At 46.0% G+C, this 21,018-nt stretch overlaps 1 protein-coding gene across 1 annotated transcript in view; it reads left to right on the forward strand.

Moving 5' to 3' along the window:
* Window positions 1–19,994: 19,994 nt before the first annotated feature.
* The window catches only part of LOC119393430 (hemicentin-2), a 72,209-nt gene continuing 71,185 nt past the window's right edge, over window positions 19,995–21,018 (forward strand). The window contains exon 1 of the mRNA XM_049416248.1: window positions 19,995–20,640. Within this exon, the coding sequence (XP_049272205.1) occupies window positions 20,493–20,640 (148 nt within the window). The 5' untranslated portion in view covers window positions 19,995–20,492. The remainder of the gene's footprint in view (window positions 20,641–21,018) is intronic.

The following is a 21,018-nucleotide window of genomic DNA, read 5'->3' on the forward strand; positions in this document are numbered from 1 at the left end:
TCTCTGTGCAGATTACATTTGTATATGGAGCAGTGGTCGCAACAGACGTGTCCTACGAGCAAGACTACAAAAAGCTCTCAATTCAATCGAAAAATTCTTACTCGGGCGAGGTCTAATGATGTCACCAGAAAAATGTGCCGCCGTTGCTTTTACGAGGCGTGTGTTTCGCGCTATACGTTAAAGGTAGCGCATTCTCCCATTCAGTATGTGCCAAGTCATAAGTTTCTGGGAGTGACAGTCGACAGGCTAATGACATGGACGCCCCAAGTTCGAATATTAAAGCAAAAAGTTGCATCATACGCGAGCATCTTCCGCATGTTATCAAGCAACACCGGGGGCTGCTCCGTAAGTGCCCTGCTGCGAATGTATACGGCTCTCTGTGAAGGTCTTCTAAGATACAGCCTTCCTGCGTTACATGGCATGTCACAAACCAGCATACAAGCGCTGACTGGAGCTCAAGCGAAAGCCCTCAGTGTGCCTTGGCCTACCAAAAAAACACATCAAGTATTGGAACCCTTGCCGAAAGCAGACGCATATCAGCTGCAGTGCTTCTGCAGCAGGAGTTTCTTCGAGTTCACTTGCGTTATGCCACCAGAGTGCCGGGTTATCCGCTTGCTTCAGACAGCGGTCTTGTGGTGCGGAGCTTGCTCCCGCTCCATTATCAAAGCGCATCAATGCCTACGGAGCCATTGTGGAAAATTTCTTCGTGGTCAATAATCACTTTTGTGCCTGGGTTCAAGAACAAGAGACGTACACCCGGACCAGCATTAACATATTTCACCCTACAGCACGTGGAAAACAATTACAGGGCTCACTGTCATATTTACACTGATGGCTCTGTTACACCTACATCGTCTGCAATTGGTGTCCGGATTTCTTCTGCCAATGTCACCATCTCTGCCGCTCTTAGTCACCGTACTTCATCTACAGCGACTGAACTGACTGCACTACGGGCTGCTTTTAATTACATTGTAGATCAGACAGCTGAGTCTTGGGTCATCTTCACCGACTCAAGAGCGGCGCTGCAGTCTCTGAAGTCTCCACGCCCGCAGGAACAACTCGTCATGGACATCAAATATCTATGCAACAAAGCCTGCGACCTCCATCACCGCATTGCTCTGCAGTGGATACCTGCCCACTGTGGAATACAAGGCAACGTCCAGGCTGATGACGCTGCCAAAGCTGGACATGACGCCTCTAGAGAAATCATCGAGATACCTTTCTCGAGAAAAGATGCCGTGACATTCGTATCGGCACACGCTTGGCGCCTCCAGCGATCTCTCTGGACAGATGCTAATCACCAGTATGGACCACTTTACAAGATCGACCCATCGTGTAACTTCGATATGCCGCGAGACCTAAACAGACAAGATGAAACATGCTTGCACCGCATCAGGCTGAACGTTGCATACACCAACTACTTCAAGAGCAAGATTAAGCTGTCGGACTCACCAATGTGCGTCCAGTGTAACGTCCAAGAAGATCGACATCATGTTCTTTGTGAATGCAAGCGACATGCATCAGAGAGGCAGTCTCTGAAGGCGGCCTTGCATCTTCAACGGGGATCGTGCTTAGAGTTGCGACATGTTCTGGGCCCATGGTAAAGCAGCACCTGTGCGCTACGTGCCACGAAAGCGCTGTTGACTTTCTTGCGGGCCAGGAGCCTGAACGAAACTTTGTAAACTTGTGTGACTGTATGTGTTATGTGGTTATCACTGTATATATCATAATCGTCACCCAGCACCTAGAGTAGCATGTCAGGCGAACAGCCAGGTAAACATCTCCTGCTTCATTAAAATGTTTATCTCTCTCTCCGGTTGCAATGCTCAGAAGCGGAAATGCCTCGCTCCCTTCACTTCCTTCGAGCGGTGGCACGGGGCCTCCCCTTCATAGGTAATGAACCCTGCAAAAGACCACGTCGTCCTGTTGCTAACCATGTCGAGACAGTGTAGCGCCTAATGGCACAGTATTATGACAGAGAACCACCGCAAGTTTTGAGCTCCGACAGTTTCGGGCCCGCTTTCTTCGTTGCGCGCTATTAGGATCAGAGGAACGGGGCAGACAAGCTAAGAAAGCGGAAGTCAGGAGCTCCATTTAGCCGGTCTGTTGCCTAACAGCCGGCTTCCGTAACACTGTGGACATTAGCCGGAAATGGCTGAGCAGTTTATCCTTCACCGCTCACTACCTGGAAGACCAGAAAACGCAATGCTAATGGCAAAGTGGGGCGGGCGAGCGTGCATGCAGGCGCGTGCTTAACATTAATGCAAGAAGACTGCGGTGCGGATAAAGTATTTATCAGTTTGCCCTTTAGCTTGCACCAAAACCTCGCGCCAGCTTTTCAAGCATGGGAGTTCGCGCTTCTTGACGTCACCGGCTTGTCGCTGACAATTAGAGAAAAGACTTTGAAATGTGAGGGTTAACTCGAGAATCAAAACTCGAGAAAGAGGCTAAACAAACAAAAAGAAAGCTAAGTTTTGGGCGCTGCCTTTCGCAGGTCAGGCTTCATTCATAATGCATGGCGGGTTCCAGAATGTCAACTAGGTTTGTGAAGAAAATTTTCAAATTTAGGGCCTAAATTGCAGCCACAGTCAGGCTGGTGGAGTGAAGGAACGCGAAGTGGTTTCTGCAACCTACAATCAGATCCAAAAACAGCAGACATTTTCTGACCGAAACTGTCAGGCATTTCTGTAACCTAGACGCGTTCAAACAGTTTAACAGCAAACGAGAAAAGGCTACAGAGACAATGACGTCACTGAATAGCCAATGACAATTTTTGTTGGAACAGGCGTCTACGCATAGACGGTATTTGCGTATGTCTTTGCCGTCCTTGCTGCCTGATGTACATCTACATATACGCTTTTGTTGTGGTCAGATCAGTCGTTAAAGTTCGTTTGAGACAAGAATAAACCAGCTCATTTGAACACCAATCCATGGTTTAACAGCATCTTCTTTTACAACACGGACACAACAGAGTCCTTGAAGGACAGGTCCTGCCACACGACATCTTTGGCTGCTAAAGGTTGTGTTTTCTTCAGGTACGTTATTCAGTGTTGTTTATTCACAAGAAATAAATATGGAGGAGCCATTATAGTCTGTGAAGGTGGATGACCAGCGAAACTGTTTCGCACACGACACAGAGGTGACACAACTCAGAACCTGAGCCGATCGCGTATCCTGCAACTAAATACGAAATGTCTCTCCAGAAAATTCCTTTTGAATTTAATGTCTCCTTCTTGACCAGCATGAGCCTTTTCCCCGCTACATGCGTCACATTGTCTGGCTTGCCGCATGCGCTTGGCGTTTCCTGAACGATCTTGAGGAGACATTTCAGCCACATGAGTCTTTTAACTGCGAAGCTGTTTAGGCTGCCAAAATATGTATGCCGTATCACGAATCCTAAACGGTTATGTGCCACAGAAATTGGGCACGTTCCACTACTCCCACAGTTAGCCCAACACTAGGGAACGGAAAGGTGGGGAACGGGTTGAATGATTACATGATCAGCCAGTTCAAGGTGATGTGCTTTAATTCACAAGAAAAGTATCTACCGACGACTATACGAGGCACTTGCATAGATTTCATCTATGCGAACTTTGACTTGGCTTGTATGACTGAGCTGTGCAAGCCTCTCGCCGTATATCACACTGATCACAAAGCACTAATGGCCAAGATGCCTGTGAAACCGACGTGGAACGCTCCTCCCGGTCCTAGTTACCACAACGGGGACTTATATTCTGTGATGAGTAACTGTCGTCTTACGTATAAAGCTGCCGAGCCAATGACTGATTTGCCAAACCTACAGTCACTTGGTAATACAACACTAGCGGAAACTTCGACAGGGGACCAACGACAAGAAATGCTAGTGACTGATGAAACCATGTTGGAAGTCTTTCATGGCACGGACGAGCCCGAGGAGTTCCTAAGAGCCGAGATCGGAGGACATTGCTCTGATGATGACTACGATGAGTACGATGACTACGACGACTAAGCTTGCTCAATAAAGATGACTTCTCTAATTAATAATTGGGGTCAATCCCTCCGTCAAACTATTCGGCCGGCTACTGCGTCTAAACTCAACGTCGTAGTAATTGGCCATAACGTCGTAGTACCTAGCTAACATCGTAGTACTTGGCTAACATCGCAGTACTTGGCTGTAATGTCGTAGCACTTGGTTGAACTTGGCTATAACGTCGTAGCACCTAGCTAAACCTAGAAACGACCTAGAAGCAACTCAGAAACAACCCTCATCAACTAGCTAAGGCCTAGAAACAACCTAGAAGCAACCAGATTAGTCTTCAGAATCGTCCAGTTTCGCTGTTTCAAGGCTTGCGCGGCTTAGTGCTCACCGCTAGCTTCGCCATTTTTTTTTTAATCGAATTTCTGTTTTGCGATATGCGTGGTCTTGTCTAGCTTGTCGCATGCGCTTTCGTGCACGCTGGGAATTGATGCTTTCCGCCAGTGTGCTGCCATCTCAATTTTTGGTGGTTGGCGAGCAGCGGGTTTGATCAATTTCTGTAGCACATACGTTTCTTTCCCGCGGACGGCGGGCATTCCCCGACATGCCCTAGCCATACACTGCTTCGCCACAATAATAACTGTATTAACGCAAACACTCCCTAAATGCACTCCCTTTAGAAAGAAGCGGAAGCCTCGGTATAAAGCGCCCCGGAAAATGTTTCCTGATCCGGGGGCCATCGCACAACAGCGGGCCCACGTTTCGTTAACTGTTTCTCAAGAGAATCTCGTAAACAAGACCGTCCCTCACTTATAGTGGCTTTCATCTTTTGCGAGGGTTTCTCGTGTTGGGGAAGGAAAATAGCCGTACACGTCTCTGTCGTATTCAGAGTTAATGCGATCGGGCAGCCGAGCCTCCGACGCCTCGAGGCCTGAGAAATGAAGTATCCCCAGCCCTACTCCCCGCTGAGCCCGAAGCGATGCGGTGAATGGAAGAACACGGTATACAGAAACGCTATGAAAGGGCGCCCAAAGTAGCGCTTTCATTGTGCTCCTTGCCGTCGTTCAGCGAGCTATTAGCACCCGTGAAAGCAGAGGGAGAGCGGAGGCGTGTTTCTTGCTTTCTCCATTCTACACGCTTCTAAGCGTTATAACTAAGCGTTATAATGAGCCCTCGCGTTCCTTTCGGTTACACTGTAGCTCTTGTAACTTTGCTCCACTGTTGTAAAATGCCAGTATTCGGCTTTCGATCTCGTTTGAAAAATTTTACTCTTTTTATCGCTACTGCTTTGAAGCGAGAGAATTAATTGAGTGTTCCCTATACAAAGCCGCGACCCCCCCCCTTTGTTTGTTTGACGAATACATAGAGCTACATTGCTTCTTCTTGCGTCGCGAGGCTACAGGGCCTGCAGTATACAGGATAAGCAAGTAATCCTCGAAAATGTCATTGCTCTCTTCAGAGTCATGGTGTTGTCAGAAGCGCGTTTGCTTTGGCAATTAACGCTGACACGTCCCCGCGGGCTTGTTTTTCCCGAGTGTATCAATCGGGCCTGATGCTATTAGCCTGTGAACAAACACAGCCAGCTAGCCTTCACGAAAAAGAAAGAAGAAACTTCTGGTTGTTGGACAGCAAGAAAGGTAACTCCGGCGATGATGGCGCATGCTTAATTTGTTGCTGACAAGTACCTCTGCATCGGCATACTTTGTAGAATAATTTCATTTTGTGTTTATGTACTATACAGACAGTTATATGCAGAAGTAGCTGCGTGTACCATGGAGGAACACAAACACTTTTACCGATTTGCCAGGTAACTTGATTCTATACCAGCAGGATATTACGTAATTTTCCAGAGTCCCATTGCAAACAAACCGATTTTTGTTGTTGATAACGGCAGTTCATGTCATAATGGCTACACTAAAGACAAAATCTTAGCTTCCGAGGGGGAAAAAACTGTTTCTCGGCTCTGTTCGCTGAATTTTTGAAATGTACTTGTGGTCGTTGTAACAGAAGAGCACTGCGAAATAGTCTTTACTGCGGCCATGATTGGAAGCATTGGATTGGTGAGAAATGACAAGTATACAATCAAGAACAAAACGGGGTGTTTTGGTGTCGCTAATTGTAACACCACCTCCTAAGCCTTCGGCGCGGCATGCTGCACCATATAGATGATCTCGAATGCACATCTTGGCATTTATGAGGGGCGTGGTACCGCAGTGGTACGGCGTGACCTTGATTGTTCACACGTGAGATGACCGAGAACAAGTATGCCGAAACGGCAGGTCACCATTATTAAGGCGCAAGCCTTAGCTGCCTCATCAAACGCGAAAAATTGACCGTCGGCGTCGGCATCCCGCGTCGGCAACGTCAATACAGGTGATGCAAAAAGTCATCATCACGTGATGACATCACCATACGACGTCATCATGACGCCATCGTGACGTCCTTATGAAGTCAGCATGACACGACGTCTCATCGTCGCTTGGTCAAAGGTGGGCTGATCGCGGAGGCAGCGCAAAACCAGACGAGGTGCAGAGAGCTTGCAATGCCTCCGATCCTGGAGGCAGTGCAAAGCCATGTTGATACAGTAAGCAGTCCAAGCGGGGAGGGAGAGGATCGATTGACTTAGGAGAAAAAGAAGATGGCTCTCACCTTCGAGTCGTCTTAGGCGAATGCATAAATGAAGCTCTTCGGTATGGTGTTATAAACGATGAACAATTATGGCTGTGTTCGTGCTGATATGTATTTCTGCTTCATTATGACTACAGAAATATGTATTGCATAATGTTTATTTCCAGATTTGCTTCCTCCTTCAGCGCCGTTCTTTCGTTTCTGCACCTCAACACGGAAAAGCTCTTTCTTCTTTAGTCATTTGAAAGCCTGTTGCTCTCTCTCTTTTTTTCGTTTTCCGCTGTATCACATGGTGACAATGAAGACGCTATCGGGGATGAATCAAGCTTCGCAGCCACCCGCCTGATCCATTTCTTACGAAGGGCCATCAACCTTTCGGTTTGCCCGCCACAGGAAGCCGGCTGAGGGCTGCGACATCCACAAGTAGCGAGAGCAGCTCATCGAACGGATACAGACATGTGATGAAAGGGGCCAACTGGTAGGGCGTGCGTTGAAAGACAGGAAATCAATGACGATGGGGCATCGGCCGCACTCAGAAGGAGCACCGCCTTTGTCGCACCGAAGTCGATCGTCCCTGACCTCACGGCGTCTGGGCAGACTACCAGGTGCTCGGCTGGAGATAGTGAGCACGCTGGAGATGTTCTTGAATGGCAATGCCTACCGAAATATCGTTCGCGCCTGATCTAGGCAAGCGTATTAGCAGGGCTTGAAGTTTCACTTTTGGGGTATGCTAGAGCTGTCATAAGGGAGAACACCTTTGACAATAAGTAGGTAACAAGATACATTACGGACCTTACTCTATAGCATGCATAGAGAAATTTCTAAAAAAAAAAAAAAAACTCACGGGGTCCCCTTATGCATTAAACTAAGACGACTCGAAGGCGAAAGCTGTCTTCTTTTGCTTCTCAGTCGATGTATTGATAACCCTGCCCCCCTTCGAAAGCTTTCTCCACCTAACGTGGTTTGCACTGCCTCCGTGATCGGCCCACCTTTAACAAGCGACCATGTCATGCGATGATGTCATGATGACGTCACAAATTCTGGCGATATGTGGCCTCAGGATGACGTCATATGGCGACGTCATCACGTGATTATTTTTTGAATCACTCGTGTTGACGCCGCCGGCGACGACGCGGAACGCCAACGCCGGCGGTCAGTCTCCGCGTTTGATGAGGCATTTAAGCCTTTCGCCTTAATAATAATTACTGGGTTTTTACGTGAGAAAATCACGTATGATTATTAGGCACGCCGTACAGAGGAGGGCTAGGTAAATTGAGACCACGTGGGCAGTCTTTAACGTCCGCCCAAATCTAAGAACGCGAGCCTCTAGCTTTTTCGCCTCCTTCGAAAATGCGTCTGCCGTGGGTGGCCAGTATCGAACTAGTGACCTCCGGGTTTGAAGCCGAGCACCGTAACCACTAATCACAGCGGCGGCCGTAAACAGAGCAAACCGAGGTAAAACAAAAGTTAAAGAAAGTATTAATGAAGAAGTAATCTCTAGCGGAGGAAGAAGTTGGGTGCATCGAAACGAAGCTGTTCTTAAGATGAACCGATGCCCATGGCAATAGCCGTCTGCTGTCACAATTCACAGCTCATGACATCGCTGGTGGTCTGCTCAATATTTCATGTTAAAATATGTCCTCACTTTCAGGCCTACACCTTCTGACGTATAGAAAGCTCCGTCAGTGAATATCTAGAATTGGGTTAAGGAATGCAACCGCGTGCACGAAACCTTAATTTAGCAGGGTGATAGATTGGACTAGTTAATCATTTATGATCTTAGCTTCACTGCGTAGACGAAAAGGACAGAGACCAGCGCAGTCTCTGTCTTTTTTTTGTCGTCCCTGTTTCTCACACGCGATGTAAATCTAACATCATGAAACGTAAAGGTACACCCACGTGACTTTTTCCTTTGTAAGTTAACAAAAGTCACTTCTATGAAAGTTCACGAATCTCATTTTCTTTGTACACTATCTATTCCTTTCACCACTGCGCCTGTTTATTCCCTGGCTGCCTCTATCAATAAGCATATCTTTCGCTTGAATTCACGCCTAATATTAAAGGTCCCTGCAAGCGCTAAAGTGCATCTTTCAATCAAGAAATAGCTTGCGTAATTTTTTCGCCAGGCAGATCAATCTTCCATAAAATAACTCTACCTCCAATTTATTGGGCTATATGTTCGAACGTCGTTTGAAAAGCTGTATACGCCATTCGTGCACCTTATGCACGGAAAAAAATGGTTGCGGGTAGAATATATTTCACACGTCGGAAACGTTTTTGAAAGTGTGTATTAGTTAGTGCGCCTGTTCGAGAATACACGACTCCAAGAAAAAAATATAACCCGGCGCCTAACCATTAAAAAAAAAACATTCTTGCAGCGCAGCAAGAACGCCTTAGCATTTTTCCAAGGATAGAGGCAATTCCCTCTATTTCATTCAGGCATATCACTGATGAAGGGCGTTCACGGAGTCCTTACTGGCAATTTGCTCCCGGCGTGGAACAACGTTAACTTGGCGAAGCTGCCGTCCTCGCTGAAAGGGTAACCAGACTGTCCAATTTATCTTACCCTATGTTGGTACAACCGTTTGTGCAAGCAATACGTAGGGGTCGTTCCCAGAAAACGAAGCTGGGATAAGGTTCTTATGTTAAACCGCTCTTTTCTTCTTGGGCGTTGAAGCAAGTACACGTAGCGAAAAGCATATTTGGAGACCTCAGACGAGCACAGCACATAAAAGTCACGCGTATATTGAGAACTGAGCAATGCCAGCTGTAGTGGAACAAAGAAATCGGGTGGGCACTCTTCGACATGGAATGCTTACTCTTTGAGGGCGCACGTTAGCCTGGTGTGAAAGAGCCATTGGAATTGCTTTCGTTTATGGTCTTCACTCGATTGTTCGTGTAGCTTCAAATGTTGTAGACGGTAGCCTGCATTTGGAAGTTAAAGAGCGCGTATAGTTGTACGGTCTGCGGGGAAGTAGCGAGGACGCATGGCATTTAAAAGTATGGCTATAGCGTTCCAGCGCTCAGGAAATATGTACGGGGTGTGTTCCGCTTGTCACGTTACAAGCAGTAGGGGAAATATTGCAGAGGAAGTCGACAGGTTTGACCTATCATCGTTAATTCGAATAGCATAACGGCGGCTTTGCAACACTTCTGGCGCTGAAACGTTTAACGCTCCAAACATCTCAACGCACTCGCTTGCACACGGAACATTCTCAAAGGCGGTCTATTTCGTCTGTGATGTCCACAGTCCAGTCCCACAGTTCAAACCTCGTAACATAGTGAACAGTTTCATTTCATTTTCGCTTATCTGGTGTACATATCTGCCGCACCAGTAGCGTAGCCAGGGTACAGGGGCTGGCACACACGGCCCGTGCCCCCCCCCCCCCCCCACCTTGGCATTTTGTTTACCCTGACATAAAGAGCACAAAATTAAACTCGACCGCATCTGGCTACCCGGCTCCACCTCAGATCAAGAACCCCCCCACCCCGCAACAAAATTTCTACCTACGCCCCTGTGCAGCGCTGTCGTCGCTCGCGCATGTGCGCGTGAGTGTGTGGGTGCGTTGGTGACGTCACACAACGTACTGCATCGCCCACAGAGCAGGAACCAGTCGTGATGGCTAAAGAAGCACCACTTGCAATAGAAAGAAAGCTGTAAAAGAAACGCAAGAAAACAACTGAACACCGTGCGCAAAATCATAGTGCGCTGTCGTATAGTTCCTTATCGACCATGCCTTTTACACCTATCCCGCCCTAGCGGCTCTCCGAGTATATTAGAGAATGCGTTTTTCCGACCCCTCAAAAAACGCACTGCACAGATACAACATAAAATATGTATAGCCCATAGAGCGTAATGAGAACTTTCGTAACGTAACATTAAAAAAACAAGTTTGCCCGTTTCCTTCCGCACAACGCTGCACCTCTATATGCAGGGGGGCAAGCGTTGGGGTGACGCCTATAGTGCCCAAAGGCCGCGCCATGATAAATGGAGCGGCGCGGCGCAATTCGCAACATTTGTAAGCGCCAGCGAGGCATCGCCGAGGCAAATGGCCACTCCGGTACGAACGGAGTGAGATAGCACCAGTGGCCGCGTCGGAAAACACCTGAGGGAGCTGAGAAATGCAGAGTTCCGCAGGAGGAGAAAGCCCGGACCCCACCAGGCGATTTTCTGGCGCACGGGGTCGAGACGAAGATAGCCACGTGACAAACGACGCACTCAACGCGCTGTCATCACCACCGCGGCAGTTTGGTTTTTGGTTCGAATGATTATCGTCGCTGTCTTGCTTCTTCGTTTATTTTACAGTGGGGCACAATGGCTTTCCTTACCGGTCGCGCTTGAAATACACCGCGTGGGTCATCAGTCTAACCGCACATCTAAACCGGAGCGATTTTGCTATGTTTTGTTTGCGTCACGCTTTGCCGCGTCACCATCAGACGCGAGTGAGTGGCGATCTTCGGGGGCTAGTAAAATTGCGCATTAAAACAAGAAAACGACGAAAGGCGCATGCTGTCGGAAGGGCAATCACGATTTTAATGTAGCGCTAGGGCCGCTTTTAATGAAAATGGAGAGATTGGGCACGAATGATATTTAGACGGTGACTCAAACACTTAACCGATATTTTAGCTGTACAGCTACGAAAAACAAGTTAGTAGGTCTCGTTTATTGCCCAACGGGAACGGTTATTTAGGCAATTTAATTCAATCTATTAAAAACTCCTAATAGAGCTCGTTGTTGGGCTAGCTGGCACATTACTTTGAATAAACTGGACGCCGAACCATCACCAGGGGAAAGAAAAGAGACAGGAGAAACAGAAGGGATGTGCTAAACACACTTTGAAGTACAGTGTTCTATGCTTCTGCTTTTCACATAGATGGCCTTAATTGTTTCACTCGAACGTATACAAATATTTCTCACTCTCCTTGTCAGAAATTTATTCTATACAGTGATAGAGAAAATAAGCATTAATGACAGTAGTACATCGTTCTTCGACTCCCGAGTGGGATGTGTCCTGAGTACAGGAGCCCTGCGGCCGCGGCTGTTTAGATTCAAATGGTACGCAACGCCTGCTGGTTACCTTATACACGCATATCATAGTGTTTTAGCATCTGCACCCTCATCGATGGACATGCTGTTCATAAACAGAAGCAGGTCGATAAACAGAAGCAATCGGAATCTTCTTCTCTCTTAAATAAATATTGCGTTAAAATATGAGAGCTCAGATTCACTACGCATGCCCCGAAATCACGATAACAAGGCTTGAAGAGGTTTATGAATTCTGTTGTGACCTTTCTGTATATTAAGTTGTTTGCAATGTTTATTGTATGCAGTTTCTTTGTCCTGGTGTCGATTTCTTTATAAATACCGAGTACACCATTGCTCCCAGAGGGGGCGAAGAAATATTCATGCAGTGAAATGCCATTTCATTAACCATTGTATAAACGAATGGCTGACAATCCGAGCGTCGTCTGTGTTCCTCTTCTTTGTCGGTCAACCGCGCGCATCATCGAAGAGACCACACAATGTGCATCTAGAAATGTTATTTGTCAAAAGGCTTAACTAAAAAAAAATGAAAACAATCAAAGGACAAGCATTTTAAGTGGCGACCCAGCACTACAACTTTCGCGTCGACATGACAGCCTTTATTCTCTAATAGAAGAAGAACTGAAAGCCATCTTCGTTTGTATTTAGGCGCAGGTTTGCATCGCAAATTTCATGTAGACGACAGAAAATACGAAGCTGTTGGTAAAACGCAGCCGCAGTGTACGCACAATGAATATCGTAAAAAAAATATTCATGACGCGGTCGGCCAATTTCAATACGTCGAGATCAACGTCGTTTCGTTTAGTGCAACGCGGATAACTTAGCGGGCGACGGGAGATTATTCCAGGGCATAAAATTAGGCCTCCAACATGGTCTATATCAGCACTTCCACATCAAGACTATGTGAAAAGTGCGGCAGTTGGAGAAATATAGCGGCAAAGTGAGTACAACACATATGGTTGAAAAAAGTAATAAAGATGGGGGTCATATAATTTGAAATTGATTAAACCAACGCCAACTTGTTCTGTGCAATGCGTTGAACGCTGCGGGCGACGGAACATTTTAAGATTGAGCCTCCCATAATGGCCCTATCAGCACTTCTACAGTAAAGTATGCGGAAAGTGCTGCGGGTGCGAAAGCTAAGGCCGGCTTGGATTCTAAGCACCCTGAGAACAAGATGACCGGCAAGGAGATTGCGTGCCGGATAACGGAGAATGTAGTATCGCTTCGGCAAGCAGGCGACGGAAAGCCCGGACCCGCGTGTAATTACGCCGCCACCGAGAGTCGCGGACGGGCACGTGGCGAAAGCCTCAGAGTCTCGCCATCTCGGCGTACTGATCATTACAGATTAGGCAATCCCGTCTATACGCAACCCACATGATTGCCTCTGCAGGTCCGGGTGTAGTGATCGACCTATAACGTTGGTCGCCTCTGCGTAGATTTGTTTCGGCTGAAACGTTAATTCTTAGCGCGCTTATGTTTCTTTCGTCGAGGTTTCATGGCATCCGAAAATGTCTGAGGCCCGTGTACTTAGATTTAGGTGCACGTTAAAGAACCCCAGGTGGTCGAAGTTGCCGGAGCCCGCCACTACGGCGTCTCTCATAATCATATCGTGGTTTTGGGACGTTAAACCCCATATCTTATTATTATTATTATTATTATTATTATTATTATTATTATTATTATTATTATTATTATTATTATTATTATTATTATTATTATTAATATTATTTCATGGCATCGAAAACTTTTGTGGCGCATCAAATACATCGAAATATATGGGGCTGCGATTTCATATTCAAAATTTATGGTTCTTGTTTTTTTCGTGTGATAGTATAAACGTGGAAAAAAAAATGAACAGGGAGAATAAGCGTGGAAACTTGGGCTAGTTGGTCTGTTATTTTTCATGACGGTATTTAGCGCAGTGCACAAAAGGGGATGTCCTTATTTTTTTTTTAGTTTTAAAAATGTGGATATAGATAGATAGATAGATAGATAGATAGATAGATAGATAGATAGATAGATAGATAGATAGATAGATAGATAGATAGATAGATAGATAGATAGATAGATTTTGATGATTATCCCGGAGGTGCTAGCCTGGTTCATCGCCTGGCTTGCTACTCCAGGTGTCGGCTGTTGACTATGCTATGTACAATTATCACATATGTACACACAAATAACAGGTACCGTCACGCACACACATATGCACAAATGAGTTATTCATAGAGTTTCGTTAAATTGTGTAGTCCTCAAAAGCACCAACAGCGCTTTTGTGTTGCGCATCGCACAGCTGCTGTTTTGCAACGGGCCAAGAAGGCGCCGCAGCTCTGAGCTCAAGCCGCGTTGCAAATGCAGTGCTGCCTTAAATGCAGTGTCGCTCAGCATCATAACGGGAACAATGACACAGAACGTGTTTTAACTCTCTCTTGGTGTTACAGGCGGCGCACATAGAGTATGACTGTTTGACTGTATTTAAAGTATTCTGTATAGGCCGACAGAGAAGAGTAGTACGGCCTTCGGGCACTTTCAAGCTGTTTGTCACAGCTTTTCGCTTGAAGGACCCCTATTTGTAACGAATTGTTGGAAATAAAGCTTTGATTGATTGATTGAATGACATAGTATGCTTGTTCATGTGGAGGGTAATAATGACATCTGGGGTTTAACGTCCCAAAACCACGACATGATTATGAGAGACGCCGTAGTGGAGAGCTCCGGAAATTTCGACCACCTGGGGTTCTTTAACGTGCACCTAAATCTAAGTACACGAGCCTCAAACATTTTCGCCTCCATAGAAAACGCAGCCACCACGGCCAGGATTCGATCCCGCGACCTTCGGGTTAGCAGTCGAGCGCCATAACCACTAGACCACCGTGGCGGGGTGTTCATGTGTAGGTTAAAAGTCAGCGTTCTTGCTATGCTTCTCTAGTTTTAAATGTATAAGCATTTCTGTGCAGACCTAACGAGAAAAATGTTTCCTGTGACGTAAGATGATCACCGACATGAAAAAAACGAAGGAATAAAACAAAGTCAATTTTCTTGGCCTGCGGGCCCCGCGTGTTCCGGAGGCGAGTGTCTTAACCACTGGGCTACACACCCATTTTGCAGAATATGAGTGTATCCGAACCATGGGAAAGAGTGCAAAACACAAATGAAGAGTATGCTTTCTATGCAGGTATCGCTGAATATCGGGGTAGTGCAATGAAAGACTTCTCGAGGACAAGCGAAGTTTGATCGTGCCTTGTCCCTACGCTTAGCGTTACGTAGAACCTGTATGCAAATCTTCAGATAGGTAGACGATTTTATTGTGTTCGTAGACTACCCTGTGGAGCTTTTGCAGCACGAATGCAATGACATCGTATTGAATATACCTAAGTGTTTTCAATCCCTCGTTTTGGACTGTCGAAACGCCTGTTGACGGAACCCTAGGGTTCCTAGATGTATCTTTTTTGTTCAAAGATCACCGCACCTGTTGGTGTTACACACCCATGGCTAATAAGGCGCTTTTACCATTTCATTCATATCATTCCAAACTGGTTCACCAAGCTATGTTTTGATAATGCACTCGATAAGTCGTGTTGCCACATAATGCAAAGCAGCTTCAGTGAGCAAAGGTCACGACTTTTAATATCCGGTTATCCAACTGATTTTTTAGTATCGGTAGCTGAAGGTGTACTGCGGCGCCTAAAAGGTAGTTGTGCCGTACGTAGTACTAGCATAAATCCTGCTGTTGACAAAGGCAACGTAGCTGTAATTCCGTATATGCACTAGATATCGCACAACTTAAAGAAAATAGAGGCTCGCGATAATTTACAGGTTGTTTTCACAGCGTCTAATAAACTGTTAAGCTTCTGTACAAAAACTAATTAAACGAAGACTAATGACAACTGCAATAAAAACCACAAAAGAAAGTTTGTTGAGTGCAAATCAGGTGTTTATCGTATTCCGTTATCGTGCCAGCGTTTTTATATCGGACAAACAGGAAGGTGCGTGAACGATCGTCATCGAGAGCACCACTATAAATGTCATAAGACGCCCACAGATGGTTTTCTGGCAATACATTGCCAAAAATGCTCGTTTGTGTCGTTGTTTGAGAAAACTGTCATCGTTAGAAAGAGCAACTGCGAAGGATCCCGATTGATAATAGAAAGTGAGCAAATTGACTATTACGGCAGCTCTTGCACCAGCGAGACTTCGCTAACGCTGTCTGACAAAGAAATTAGTTTCCTGCGCAAACAGTAAACCTTTATCTGTTGTCTGAGTCCACTGTTGTGATTTTTCTGTTAATTTGTCCGGTTTGTCTGGTTCTTGTATCTTACGAAGGTCACATGATTTTGTGACGTGCAAGTGAAGGCCCTTTTGTTCGACGCGATCAAGGAATGAACTTCATTGTTGTGAGCAGCGCCTACGTGTCTAGTGTCTCTCCCTATTTGTCCTCGTCCACACCAGTGCTAAGAAACGGCCTTTCCAACAAGCTCGTGGACAACGTGTAAGGCCGACATGGAGGATTGTACACGCGAGCAAAAATTTCACTCTGTTCGAAGTAAAGTGAGAAATGTGCGTTCTTCACATCTCCTCAGAACAAATTAAAAAAAAATTCCTGGAGGTGAAAAGAACAAGTACCGAATCTATAACACATCTTCTGAATTCTGATTCTGGAAAGATTTGAGTGCAGCCAAAGCGTCCGAACCATCTGTCATAGTGGGCGTGCCTGCTGTCTCAGATTTGGTTCTGGGCGAAAAAAAAAAGAAGAAAAACATCGCAGTTTCGAGATTCCTCGCATAATGCACTGACACATTTTTTTTTCCGTAATGGACATTTATATGATGACAAAGAGGCTCAGCCGAGGTAGTTGGCGTTAGTAAGATTTAGTGCAAAATCTCCCAATAAAGGAAACGTTGAAGAAAAGAAAGCAGGTCGCCAGAATACTGTGGGTTTTTTTTTTTTTTTTTTTTGTCGGAAGCCATCGTATTATTCGCGCCCCATCGTGCCTCATTTCGCACTCTGTTAGGATTTGAAGTAAAAAGAAAAATATATAAACTTGCATGCAGTAAGACAAGCTCCCACATAGCTCCAACCTGTTGTTAATCTCACCCATCGATTTGCTTTTCGCGTTCGAGTCAGCTCAAACTTCATTAATTTCACGTGCTCCCCCCGGTTCCCTTCGCAGTTTTTTGTTGAGCTAGATCTGGGCTTCACTTCAGACAAAAAGGAATTATCGTTGTTTTAACGCTTCAAAAGAACACAAGATAAGTTATTGCGTAATGCTTCCTCATGATGGCCTCAGGTGCGCAGCGCGAAGCTTATTACGTGTGAAAATACTTTAGCTTTTCGTGCCAGCTGTGTATCAGAGTACCAGCGTCCCTGACTGACCGCGCAGTGTTGCGAAATATTTTGCAGCAATCGTTTCATCACTCTTGTTTACTTCAGCCCGATGTTGCGAAATTTTTTCTCTGCGGTTCAATTCGTTCCATCCATACTACCGTTAGCTTTATTAGTTCCGAAAACTTCGAAGGCTGAACGTCTATTACGTTCACCGTTTGTGACAGTTGCGAACACGGATATCAACTGAACTAGCACCCTGTCAAGGCGATTTCTAAAAATTGCTGGGGGTAGTGACGATGCAGCAGGCATGCATTACATGGCATACACAGCCGGTAATTGCGCCATTAGCAGCGGCTTCTAATTGCATCACCTACTTAATAATTTTATCTATAAATTCTAAACTATTATTTATGGCATCCTACTTCCATTCTGTTATTTTTTCTGGAAACTACAGAGAATTCTCGTGTCGTGTCCTTTAGGCCCTTTTCATTTTTATGATTGACAGCCCATAAAATATCTTTTGCGTGACACACTTCGCAGTAGTTGGAGTATTCCTTGTGTCGTATGAAAAGTCTAACCGCTAGCGAACATTAAGAAAACGAAGCACGCAGATGCAGTGCAGTACTGGAATATAAATGAAGCGAAGCTTGTTTGGCTTTGCGACGTACCAGTATTGGCCGGTGGCAGATAGCCTGTTGCACCTGATCGGCTGCTGAGGCTTTGCTTAGCAGCGTACACGACCAATAAGGGGCTGGAATCCGATATTAAGGTGCTGCACTCCCTTCCTTAGCGAAACGTAAGTACAGGCGAAGATCGACGGACGTGGTCGATTTGTTGGCTGGGAAAGAGGAAACGCTCCCCTTTTCTCTCTGTGTAGTTCCGAGTAATGGTATACAGGCGCGTGCATATTCGATGGCACCCGATGGTTCGCCAAGCAATAGCTGCAAGAGCACACGCCGGTTTAATGGAAATGGGAAACACTACATGAAACGTATGCACGTCAAGGTGCATATGTATGGGAGATTGCCTCCTCTTCCTAGCGGTTTGCTATCACACTTGCCTACCCCTGTAGTGTACCGGTAGGGCAGGAAAACAACTATTGGGAAACACTTCTTGGACGCCTTAACGTTCCGCAGGGCAAGAGAAGAGCTTACCCGGTGCTTCTCGGTTTCTTTGTCGTTTTGCATTCGAGACACACGACACTAATACTAGCGATATATTTTTCGAAGGAGGGTCATAAAACCTGCTCTTCAATACTTTCCTACGTTTAATGGCAGCGATAAGTTGTCCTGATGGTTACGTTAGGAAACCACATTGAGAGTCTTCTGATATCTAGTGAAACTACTCCGGCTTCCGAATACATTTCCATTCGCGCTGTAAACAGCTGGCATTGATGTTCAGAGGGCAATAGTTTATGAGGAACAGCCAGTGGAGAGTCGTGCGTTTCACGACTCCCCAAAAGAGATTCATGTCTCTTTAAAGAGAGTTATATGGGTGAGAGTTATATAAGTGCCAAAAAAGAGTCAAATGACTCTTTTTTTATTCTTTGAGTGTAAAAAAATCAAGACACTGCAGAATTACGGTTTTGGCAGAAAGATATCGCCTCACTAGTTTACTTTATGGTCCAGCTGAAAGCATTCTGCCTCTAAAGCGAAGTCACCGAAACTGGCGGTTTCTGTGAGGACTCAGATATAGTTGCGTATTTGCATCGCTTCATTCTCGTCACATCGCCAATATAGATGCGCCTGAAATCGAGCATCGTAGGATGAGTGAGCTCGGACGCGAATAAAATGACACCGGCGTCAATTCGAAAATTATTTTGGAATAACGTCGTTGAGATGTGGCACGTACGCAAGAGGAAAACGAAAATATTGCACCAGATCAAACGTGCCCTCTATGAAAACATATACCCGTGAATTTTTCGAATAGCTGTTTCGAAAATGTCGAGAATTTATTTATTGCCTTCAGCGGAAAGTTCGTGCTGCGCTTTTTGTGATTCCCGTTTTTACAATTTTTTTTATTTTCTCTTTTGTCTTCAGCAGTGTTAAATTTTTCTATGTTTATAACAATTTCTAGTTTCGGCATTGTGTTAACGGGAACATTACTGGGTTATGAACAGGGGCGTAGCCAGAAATTTTTTCGGGGGGGGGGGGGGGTTCAACCATACTTTATATAAGTTCGTGCGTGCGTTTGTATGTGTGCGTGTATATATACGCAAGCAAAACTGAAAAATTTCGGGGGGGTTTGAACCCCCCCAGCCCCCCCCCCCTTGGCTACGCCCCTGGTTATGAATGTGTCACGTGCAGCGTCTCCAAAAGCCTTCGGAGCCAATACTTAAGTATCGGGGCTTAAAAAATTACCAGGGATGGTAGGAACGTTTCTATCAATATCAAAACCTCTCATGATGGCGAACATTCGAGTGCAAAGAACTTAAAATGCTTTAACAGGTGATGCCATCCAGATCAACACGAACTAAAATTTCACAGTCAAAGTATTAAAACAGAAACGCGCTTAAAAGATACTTGCTGCAGGTAGGACATCTACACATCTAAGCGAATAATGCAGCTTACGGTGGCGTTAACACAGGAAGAAAGAAAAGAGAACCTAAAGAGGCAGGGTCGCTTTTTTATATATAACGGGAATAAAGTCATAAGAGCAACAAGGCGCCTAGCCCGAGACATCTCTAAACTCCGAGCGCAACTTGTCAGGAACCGTTTTCGGAGCACGCCTGACTGCACAGGAACGTGGTCGCGCCTAGATGCACACTGCCTTCTTGCGTGTAGATTTCGCCTTTTTCCTCCCTCTCCCTCTTTTATCGTGCTACGTGCGCTTTCTCCCCTCTCTCTTTCAAACTAACTTGCTCTTATCCGCAGGTTTATCCCACGCAGAGCGAGACTGCGGGTGGCTTCGGCAGAGGCAGCCTCCAGCAAAGGCCGCCAGATGGTGCTGGTATCATCGATTCGGGAAGCGCCCCCGTCATTTCCTTTCCCTCGCTTCCCCAAACGGACCCCTCGCGCCCCCCTTTCCATCCACGTCGGGATCTCGCAGTCACTCGCCGCATTCGCTTCGGTTCTGGCTTACGCTGTAACGGTCTCCGGCCGCTGCGCTCCTCCGCCGTAGCGCGCTGACTCTCAATCGCCGAGTTAGGATTCTGCTCAATCGGATGCATGCTTTGCCGTCTACTAGTTAGCAGATAACTGAGTTTAGCGTTTTTTATAAGTTTAGGCGGGCAGTAACAATTGTAAAGTTTTGGTTTCGCACAGCTGCCAGACAGGAAAGCCGCTGTTCGCAGAGCTGTGTCTCTTGCCGTACCTAACGTTTTACTTTCAGCTTTTAAGCCTTGCCCTTGTTAAGAGCTCCAACGAAGGAATCCCAAGAGCGAAGAAGCTAGAAAAGGTGCAACATATTTTTTTCTCTCTGTCTCTCTCTCTCTTTCGAAGCACCAGATGCGGCAACGCGTACTTGTCAGTCACCAGTCAGGTTTTGTGCACTAGTGACGTGAGGTGCCGACTCCGGCGATTCCTGGAAGCACCAGAGACTATGGGAATATTAGGAACAATGTCAAGGTCGCTCAATCAATCGGCAGCGAGGACAAGCGTTGCTTGGATTACAATTTCACGGGATTGCCTTTGGTCCGTTGCGCTGACATGCACGCTTCTGCTGGTTGCATGCCCCGAGGACGTAGAAGGTGAGAATATACCTTGCTGTCAGTTGTAGTGCAAAGTAGTGCGTAGTTTTTCTTCTTCTTTACTTGTGCCCAGAAAAAATGATTCTATCAAACTACTTTCCCCGATACCTGCGCGATGAACACGCATGCAACACCGCGTCTATCGAATTCACATTGACGGTCGAAAATACCCATTCATGGTATGAGAAAAAATGAGCTTGCATATATTTCTTTGGCGAGCGGCAAGTACTCCCAAACAAAAAATAACTGTGGTTTTCGCGTCTGCATATTTAGGGTAGCAACAGCTGTGTTTGAAAGTATTGTTTACATGAAACTTCACATAAGTACGACGAGAAGCGCCATTGTACTACAAAGACTACCTTTTCTTTTGCGTGGCGC

Source organism: Rhipicephalus sanguineus, chromosome 5, assembly GCF_013339695.2.
Source record: "Rhipicephalus sanguineus isolate Rsan-2018 chromosome 5, BIME_Rsan_1.4, whole genome shotgun sequence".
Taxonomy (NCBI): Eukaryota; Metazoa; Arthropoda; class Arachnida; order Ixodida; family Ixodidae; genus Rhipicephalus; species Rhipicephalus sanguineus.